General features: G+C 39.5%; 1 protein-coding gene across 1 annotated transcript; it reads right to left on the minus strand.

The window, feature by feature from the left end:
- Positions 1-1,525: 1,525 nt before the first annotated feature.
- LOC118759021 (translation machinery-associated protein 7-like) lies at positions 1,526-1,702 on the minus strand. Its single transcript, XM_036495134.2, has one exon. The coding sequence runs from the start codon at positions 1,700-1,702 to the stop codon at positions 1,526-1,528; it is 177 nt and encodes a 58-aa protein (XP_036351027.2).
- Between the last annotated feature and the right edge of the window lie 8,227 nt (positions 1,703-9,929).

A 9,929-nucleotide genomic window follows, 5' to 3' on the forward strand; every position in this document is an offset into this window, starting at 1 on the left:
TTTCCCTCCCTGCTTTTACGATTTCTTTTTATGTCTGTTTTAAGCAATTTTTATGTGCTTCACTGTATTTTTCTTGCTGTTTTATTGTGTTTGACATTAATTGGAATTCTCAACATCTGTGGATTCATTGCTTTCACTTAATTTCAAGAACTTAAACCATCACCTATTCAGATATTTTTTCTCCCTCCCTTTTAAAAAATTTACCTCTTATTATTATCACTGTTATTGTTATTATCATTTTATGATACAGTTCCATAGACCCTGGGATTTTCCTTATCCCCTCCCTAGTTCCCTCCCCCTCATTGAGTTCCCCTGTATCATTACTATAGTATAGTTCTTTATAAACGGTCATATGTCCATCATTGTGGGCATGGACACTGGCAAAAATTCCAGCATCTTATTGTCAAGATATAGTAATCAGTTTCATTGTAAGTTCATCTTTGGTCTGGAAGTAGAGATCCATACTGCATTGCATCCTCACATCTGGATAGGGTAATCTCCACTATACAGTTACTATCCATCCCCTTAAATGAAAAGCCACAATACAAAATTAACACCATGAAGAAAAAGAGAAATTTACACTTTCATGAAGTTAAATAACATGCCACTGGATATGAGAGTCTCCATTACATAGGTACTATACGACCCCCTAAATTAAAAGCTACAAACCAAAATCAACATGACAAAGAAAAAAGAAATTAACAATGCCATGAAGTTAAATAACATGCTACTGAATCACTAATATGTTGCTGATGAAATGGAAAAGAAAATCAAGAACCTTCTTGAAGAAAATGATGCTACTGTATGATCTATGAGTCATTGAAGAATTTAGCAAGAGTTTTGAAGAGATGAAACTACAACAGCAATAACAACAACAACAAAAAAGCACACACAAAACCCACCAAAATCGATGAGATATCATTTCCGCTTATCTTTGTTGGTGAGCTATGTCTTCTGTAGGCAACAAATAGATGAGTTTTGTGTTCTTAATCCAGTCTACTAATCTATAATGTTTGATTGATAAACTCATCAATCTCCCCCTTTTAATTGAATACACATGAAGTCACTTGCACTTCTATTACAGCTCACTGATCTTTTCTTTTTATTTTCAATCTTTTTCCTTGCTTTTAAAATTTGGATATTTTCTATTACCGTGTGTGTGTGTGTGGTGTGTTTTCCCAAGGAGTTGCTTTAATTCCATGCGATGCAGAATTTCAAGAACAGAGACCAGAGAGCAGCTCCTGGCAGGATTTTTATCTGGCCTACATTTCAGTCACAGCTAAGAATGGCTGTATGAAAACAACTCAGCAGACAGTGGGCTACCATATGGGAGTGTTCTCCCCACCCCTCCATTTTTTTTAAACAAAGGTTTATTTGTAAATGTACAGCAGACTCCAGGTAGCACTCCATTCTAATTATGGGTGACAAAAGATGTTCGGGCTGGGAATCCAGAAGTTCAGACAGGTGTGGAATTAGGGCAACATCACTTCAGGAACCAGAAAAGCTTACTTTTTTTGCCAGATTTTTAAATTTCACCTGTCGCCAAGGGGCCCTTCTCAGCGGCCTTCGCTTTCACCTCACTGTGTTTCTTCTGATTCTGTTTTTGTTTGTGCTTGAAAACCCTATCTTCCTCATCCATCTTCTTGACCTGCTTTTTGGGTTGTTTCAGGGCCTTCTTTTTGCCACCTTCCAGGCCAGACATGGCACCTGCTGTTGTGTTGTTGTTATTTTTTTTTTGTTGTTAGGTTTATTTATTTGAAAGTAGAATTCCAGAGAGAGAGAGAGAATTCTTTGATGTGCTGGTTCACTCCCCAGATGAGCTCAGTGGTTGGGCCAAGTAACACAAAGGAGTCAGGAGCTTTTACAGAGTCTCCCATGTAGGAGAGAACATAAGAGCTATCTTCTGCTTTTCCAGGCTGTAAGGGGGGAGCTGGATCTGAAGTGAAACAGCCTTGTGAATCATGAGGATTTTTTCATCATACTGATGAGAATACAAGAACATGAAACATTCCTACACCTGGAGAGTATGTAGCACAGAGGCTTAAGCCACTGTCTGCAGCACTGGCATGGACACCAGTTGGAGTCCTGGCTGCTCTACTTCCAGTCCAGAACCGTGCTAATGACTGTGAAAACAACAAAAGAGGTGATTCTAATGTTTGGTTCCTGCACTCACTTGGGGTCCTGGAAGAAGCTCCTGGCTTCTGGTTTTGATCTAGGGGTAAGACAACAGATGGCAGATCTCTCCTTGCCATTCTCCCTCCTGATCCTCTAAGAACTCTAAGCATTGATCTTTTTGATACATTTTTTTTCCTTAGTGGTTTCTTCATTCAAACACATTTGTGCTGGGAAGTGCTGGGAGCTTTGGAGCTTTTTCTTCCATGCTCTGCTTTTTTTTAACCCCTGTACTCCCATTATTAGCTCTTACAAGCATACGTTTCGTTTCTGAGTTGATTTCCCTGCCTGGGCTCCCACATTAAAAATCTCTGCAGGTCACCACTGGAGTAACTGTAGATTGATTTCCTCTCTTTGTTTTCTGGCATCACTGTCCTACACCATTCGAATGTCTTTGTTTTCTTAGATTTCACCCAGTTCTTTTAGTATGTCTGGCAGAATGACTTTCATGGCCCCCATCAATCTTAGCTAGAAGAAATATAATAATCATAATCATAATCATAATGTAAACCCCTCATATTATGCATTTTTTGTTCTTCAAGCATTGCTTTCAGACTCCCTTGCTACTGAAGTTTCCTTTTCTCACCCCTCTTCACTTAAGGTAGTCAATATTTGCTCTTATTTCTTGCTCAGAAATCCTCACTTTGTTTTCTCATAGCAGTAACCTCTCTTCTCTAAATCTTTGTTTCTAACTGGATTGCAAATTCCAGCTATTCCCAAATATGGGGTATTTCCAAAAAGATATCTTGTTAAGAATACTTAAGCCAGCTTTTTTGTTTTAAAAAAAATCCACTTCATAAGGCCATGAACAGTCAGCCACCATCTTTGTCAGCCAAGAGAGGCTGCCTCCTATCCTGCCTTTCCTCCTTGTATTTTGGTTTGACTTTTTATTATTTATATTTTAAATAATTGTGAAAGAGTTGGAGGAAGAGAAATATTTAAACAGATGAAGAAGCCCTAGAATTGAAGTAAAATAAAAGGAATTGTTTTGCCCAGGTTCCTGATCAAATACTTATCCTTAACTGTGAATAAATATTTTTCCTTAAAACGGTCTCTTTTTCTGCATGAGACCGAAACCCACTATATAATCTCCCATTTCAAAAAAGCCCTTGTTTTTGCATATACTTTTGGCTAAGTGAGTGTGCCATTACTCCTGTTTTTACATCAGGATGCCAGAAAATCTGCCAATCTCACTTCTAGGCCCACTGTCTCTTGGGTTCATGCTGGTCACTCAAAAACAAAAAGAAAAGCAAAACCTAACACACACTTATACTTGTTAGTCACACATGAATAAAAACTACTTGCTATTTCCTGCCAGCCCTTACCCTGTTGTGCGATGAATTGTGTGCCCCCAGATTCACATATTACAAGTTCTAACTTCAGGTATCTCCACATACAACCATATTTGGGCACAGGGCCTTCAAATAGGTCATGCAGTTAAAAGAGGTCATTAGGTCCCTTAAAATTGTTAGTTCAACCTAGCTGGTGTCCTTATAAGGACAGATCAGAGTAGACACACATAGAGGAGATACAATGGAGATAGCCATCTACAAGTCAAAGAGGGAGGTACTCAGAACAATGGCTATACTCTGAATTGGAAATGATAGCCCAGAGAACTAGAAGATTGTCCAATCATCTTTTTAATCCTTCTAGTCTGTAGTCCCAGCAAGCCCATGCTCCTCTTCACACTGCTTATACGACACTACCTTCTATGAACACAGAGAGCAGGTTTTTGGTGTTTTTCTTTCCTTTATTTATTTTACTTTTGAGATAACATATTTTCAGTTTACATTATAGTCAAAGGCTTAATGTACCACTAAATAAATAATTCAGCAAATAAAAAGTAAAAAGACTATAGTTTATCAGGAATATAGGCAAGGGCTGTAAAATAATAACCCAATTAAAAGATGTGTATTCCGCCTGTTTATAGTAAGATAGTTAAGATAGTCACAAATCATTAAAAGTATCGTGGTATGTCATCCTTAACACTTTGACAAAGATTTCACATAATGCTATATTTGCAGCAAAACTGACATGCAGACATTCTTTTTTGATTTTTTTTTTTTTAAATTTTGGTTCCCTCATACAGAGGAGAACATGAGAGATTTATCTTGCTGTGCTGGCTTATTTCACTTAATAAGATAACCTGCAGTTGTTATGATTTTGATAGGCAAATCATAGACTTTTATTTTTATATATGAATAATGTCATGTTTTGTATGTGTGTGTATCACATTTTCTTTTTCCATTCATCTGATGACAGAAACATTTATTGATTACTTATTGTGGCTATTGTGAACACAGCTACTGTGAACATGGTGGTGCAGGTGTCTGGTACAATGTTCATGTCTTTTGGATATATACTACCTTCCTCATAATGTTCTTGCAGACACCCAAACAGCTAACTCAGTCCGTTCAGACGCTTGCTCAAATGGCACCTTTCCAAGAAGACTCCCTGAATGCTTATGTCACAGACACTCCTTATGTCTTCCCTTCCTTTTAGTTCTGTACTTCCACATATCACCACTTCGATATAACGTAGCTTGTCTTGTCTCCTGAGTCTGCTTACCAAAGCCGTATTCCTGTTACAACAGAGGTCCTCATAGCTGAACATCTAACCCCCTATGAGAGCTTTCTGTTCATGGTTGGCACCCAGTTCCATTCACTGAATATGGAGTGAGCATATGTGCTAGGTACCATATTTGTCTCTGAGAGAGCAACTCAAGTATGTAAGGATGTAAGACAAATTGGCCCCTTCCTGAGGTTCATGTCTATACACCAAAATAGGGGAAGAAATGATTCTACTCAATTATAACTTGGGGAAATTAATAAGGGTAGCTTTGACGAAAACCAGGGAAAGGTAAAAGTAGAAAACAGGCAAGATTAAACATATTTTTAAACTCACTGTTTTGGTTTCTTTGTTTCTCCCTTATTTCCTCATAAACACAACAAATTCAGAAAATGGTCATTTTTCAAGGAAATTCATAGAAGCAGGGGATTAATGAATGTGACTAAGATTTTTTTAAGTTTATTTTTCAACACTTCTGAGGGAGCAATGCGGCCCCTAGCTGGTTATTAATTTTGGCTGTAATTCAAATGTTCTACTAATAACCAATCTGTAGATTAATAAAATCTTGAAATTTATGTTCAAGTCAAGAAAGTCACGTAAGTTAGTCATTAATCTTAAGTTAGAGACACATTCTTTCAACCAGTATTCACCAAGAATATACCATTAATGACACAGAGCACACTCATTTGGAATTTATTAAGTTTGTCTATTTTTACACTTGCTAAAAATCTTCATTTAGTCTCTCAACTCAGTAGACTGTAAGAAGGGATGCGACAATGTCTTTCTCCAGGTGTACAAACAACAAGGTGCAATGTCATTAAGATGTACTAAATGCTAAACACTTTGCCTGGGTACCCACATTGAGTCCTCAGGAAACCAGGTAAAATACCATCACCTCTGTTTGGCAAATAAATACCTGGTTGCTAATTTTTCAAATGTTATATAGGATAATGCAGTTAGGTAAATTCCTTTTTTTACATTGAATCAACTGCTAATTATGTCTATCTGAGGACTGATACTATAAAAATAGGTTTTGAAGGGAGTGAAGTTTTACTAAAGAAAATATATTTTGAGATGTGTTGCATAGTAAGGTTATAGTTAGTTATAACACCTTATGTATTTCAATATCACTGAAAATAAATTTTAAATATTCATACCACAATATTTTGCTTACGGCCACCTGCACTGCTGTATTTTTTTTCAGAAATGTGAAAAGTATATCATTATGTAAGAATTATATTAATCTAGCTGTGGTTAATTTCACTGAATTATTATTCAACGTTTTTCCCCAAAGTCTGAAAAAAATGATTATTTACTGGGATTCACTTATAAACCATTCTGATCAGAGAACAGAAAGCAAAATTAATGAGATGCGGAGAAGGATTGTAATGTGAAACAACATTTTAGAAAGGATATTAAAAAGGCTCATTGGGCCAAATGGAAAGTGTGATAACTTCCTCATTAAATAATTTTTGAGTTGAATACTTTTGGTGTAATATTTTGTCGTGTTCCTCAGAGATAGTCTAATTTTTAATGCTTGATTTTTGAGACTTGTCTGCTACAAATGGGCATGCTGTCTTTTACCAACCTTCCCACGGTTTTCATTGTCTCGTTCCCTGTAACTCCCGTAGGTGGCTTCTTGCAGCATCTGTCTGTTATCCCAGAGCTCATAACAAGCTCAGCAGCTCCATGGGGTCATCTTCAATCATTAAGCAGTGCTGCCGTGACTTCTTTTTGTTGCTTTATAAATGAGTAGACAAAAATGGGTGAGGAAAAAACTCTTTGTAAAACATTCATTTCCTTTTTTTTTCAGTGTCCCAAATTTCACTGAATATTACTAAATTTTGTCATAAATCATTTGCTTCATGTTGCACAATGTAATGTCATACCCCACTGGAGTACACTGAGTTTTTGTCTTTCCTGTATATTTTTAGTTGAGTTTCTCAATTGAAAATTTTTGTCTCAAGGGTTCTACACACATTTCCAACTTTCATTAGTATTTAATTAAAAATGCAATTAGAAGAATTCCATTGAGAATTGTAGGCAATAACTGTATTGTTTGTGTCAAATCCTTATTAAAGAGTGTGGGCTATTGGTGAGATTGTAGGCTTGTGCAGCCACTATGAAAGTCTGTATGGAGAGTGCTAAAGCAACTGAAAATTCATCTACGTAAGACTCAGCTGTCCCATACCTAGGAATATATCCAAATGAAGTAAAATCTGTAAATGAGAAAGTGATATGCAGCTCTATATTTACAGCATCACAATCCACAGTAGTGACTAGATGGAAACAACCTAATGCCTGTTGAAATAGGAATGGATGGAAAAACCTGTGGTATATCTACTACATGGAATACTACTCAGCCTTTAAAAAGAATGGCATCCTATCACTTGCAGCAAAATGTCCCTGACTTATTGGCCTGTTAAAATAAGCCAATGCTTTTGTGCAGTGAAATTACCATCACAAAAGGGTGAACATCAAATGTCTTTTCTGATATAGGGAAACAGTCGTACAAGATACAATGCAAATAGATATAAAAGAGATTTGTGTGTATATACATATATGCAAATACATATATGATATATATGTATATACATATATATAGCTGATATATGTATATCCATATATTCTCATAGATGAATTGTATAATGAAGACTAGCATACCAAGAAGTCATTTCTACACTCCAATAAAAGGAAGACTGCCAGTGAAACAGCTAAATATATCATGACAACAGGATACTAGATTTGTATACTACAATGCCATGATGTACTTAAATAGCAGGAGTTTACACTTGTGAAAGTTACTGAAGAGCTAAAATACTTTATTAATATGGTAAAAAAAAATGGGAGGAGAAAATGGAAAGGGAGAAAACAGTGAAGAGGGGGATATTCTTGTACTAACAAAAATGTATCAAAAGAAATAACAAAATACTCTTATTTTAACATTTTTATTGCTTTTTAACATACATTTTATTTTTGAAGATGTTTACATAGTTGATTAGTGCAGAAAGGGTTGAGGATTAGGGGAAAGTGATTGAAACCCTTGTTTCCGAATTTTCTTTTTCTTCTCTTGTATCTGGGGGACAGAGGGAGCTGGGGGGAGGTGCAAGAATCTCACAACCTCCTCAGGACCTGGGGATGTGGAACAGCCATTCCGTTCTCATCTCAGGCCCTGATACGGAGCGTGCTTTGAAGATTGTGTTCAGGTGGTTTTGATAGTTCTGCGATGCCATTGATCTTGCCAATCTAAGGATAAGGAAATCCTTCCAAGGCCCATTGGCCGACAAAGTCCACCTTAGACTTTCCGTTTGCCCAGATATTTGCTGTCAGTGCTAGGCTGGGGTAGTTGACCAATTTGTTCTGCCCTCCATTCTCTGTTATGATACTAGAAGTCCTCTGTAGGCCTCAATTGACTGCCACATCCTCCATGTGCATCTTGGCATGCCATCCATTTCTTTGTCTAAGCCACTGAGTAGGCTCGGTTCTGCGCAGGGGCCATGGTAATCTCTGTATCGTTTCAGTTTTAGTGTATGTGCTACCAAAGCGAGCACTAGGCTCGGTTCTGACACATGCATTTCATGGTCTCACCACAGATACTGTGGTTCTCCCCATGATGGAGTTTTGAGTCCGTCGTTTCAGTTGGGGAATCCCTAAAGAAACCCTATCCAAGGTGACCCCACACCAAACTCCTGTGTGTGCTTACCAGTACAGGGTTCTGCTCAGTCTGTCACCCACATCAGCCTATGCGCACACTAATGGTTACAATTGCTGGGTCAATTCTATCTCCAGCCCCATCTCTTACACAAACCAATGGGTGCTGCTGCCCAGCCCAAGCCTTCCCACCGCATCTGGACCTAACGTGCAACAGAGGGAGCTGTAGCCTAGTTGGCATGACACCTAGTAGACCCCACCAGACCTACCCCAGGCCTGATTCCTGTGTTTGCAAATATGCATAGCAGACTGATCCAGCCCAGTTTGTCCTACATCCCATGAAGTTCTCATATGCATCAATGAGCCTAGCTCTACCTAACTGATTCCACTATCCAGCCCAAACTTATGCTGGTGGGTGCCACTGCCTATTTAGCCAGGTCCATCCCAGCCCTGTTCTTATGCTCACCTGTGGGAGCAGTGGCCCAACAGAGAGGTGCACACAGTTTCCCTACTGGTACCACTACCAGTACTGGATCTTGCACTCTCCAGGTGGTTCTACAGTCTAATTTGACAGGATTTGTCCCCAGTCCCAGCCCTTGCCTGCTCCTGCTGTGGCAAAGCCAAACCAACCTGCACTTACTCTGGCTCCTGTATATACCAGCAGGTATGGCCGGTTAGCCCAGCCTAACTCTCCCTAACCCTGTTCACATGCAGGCCAACAGGTGTTGTAGCCCTCCCAGCCTGGTCTGCTCCTAGTCCCTATTATGATCACTAATGGGAGCAGTAGCCCAGTAGGAGAGCCCTCCACAACACCTCCCAATGGGCTCATACCACCCCCCACCACATCAGGTCTCACATGTTTGTTGGTGCTGCAGCCCAGTCTGGCATGGCCCACCTCACCTAAGCATTTGACAGAGTGCTTTAACCTGGCCCTGGGTCTGCCCCTGTTTCCAGTCATGCTAGTGGGTGTTGCAGCTTAGTCGAGCCCAGCCACTTCCCAAGCCCTGTCCTAATGTGAAGTGGTTTGTTTTGTGGTTAGACTTGGCCTGTCCTGCACCCTGTTCTGGTGGTCTGATCTTCCAGTGGGTGTTATGAATTGTCTCAGCCTGGACTACCCCAGAACACAGCCACATGTATGCCAGCAAGTGTCATAACCTGGTCTGATCTGGGCTGTTCCCAGCCTTGATTCTTGCACTGACTTGCAGGGGCTGCATCCTGACAAAGGATTTCCCTAAGCTCCTCTATCAGGTCTCTTTCCATTGGCAGATCTTGCACACACCAGTGGGTCCTTGGCCCAGACTGACTTAGTCCACCTCCTGTCATGGCAGGAACAGTGGCCTTGCCTGACTGATAACACCCATTCTGGTTCTTACTGTTGGGTGTTACAGCCCAGCCACACCTGGTCCATGCCCAGACATAGCTCTTGTGTGATTCAGCTGGAGATCTTAGCCCAACCTGTCCTGCAGTGACCCTGGTTCTCACGAGTACCAGTGGGTGATGGAGACTAGCCCAGTCTGTCTTTACCCATTCCAAGAGAT

This window comes from Ochotona princeps, chromosome 7, assembly GCF_030435755.1.
Source record: "Ochotona princeps isolate mOchPri1 chromosome 7, mOchPri1.hap1, whole genome shotgun sequence".
Lineage (NCBI taxonomy): Eukaryota > Metazoa > Chordata > Mammalia > Lagomorpha > Ochotonidae > Ochotona > Ochotona princeps.

Excerpts from the sequence above, each read along its gene's own strand:
- LOC118759021 (XM_036495134.2), bottom strand. The coding sequence starts at position 1,702 with ATGTCTGGCCTGGAAGGTGGCAAAAAGAAGGCCCTGAAACAACCCAAA.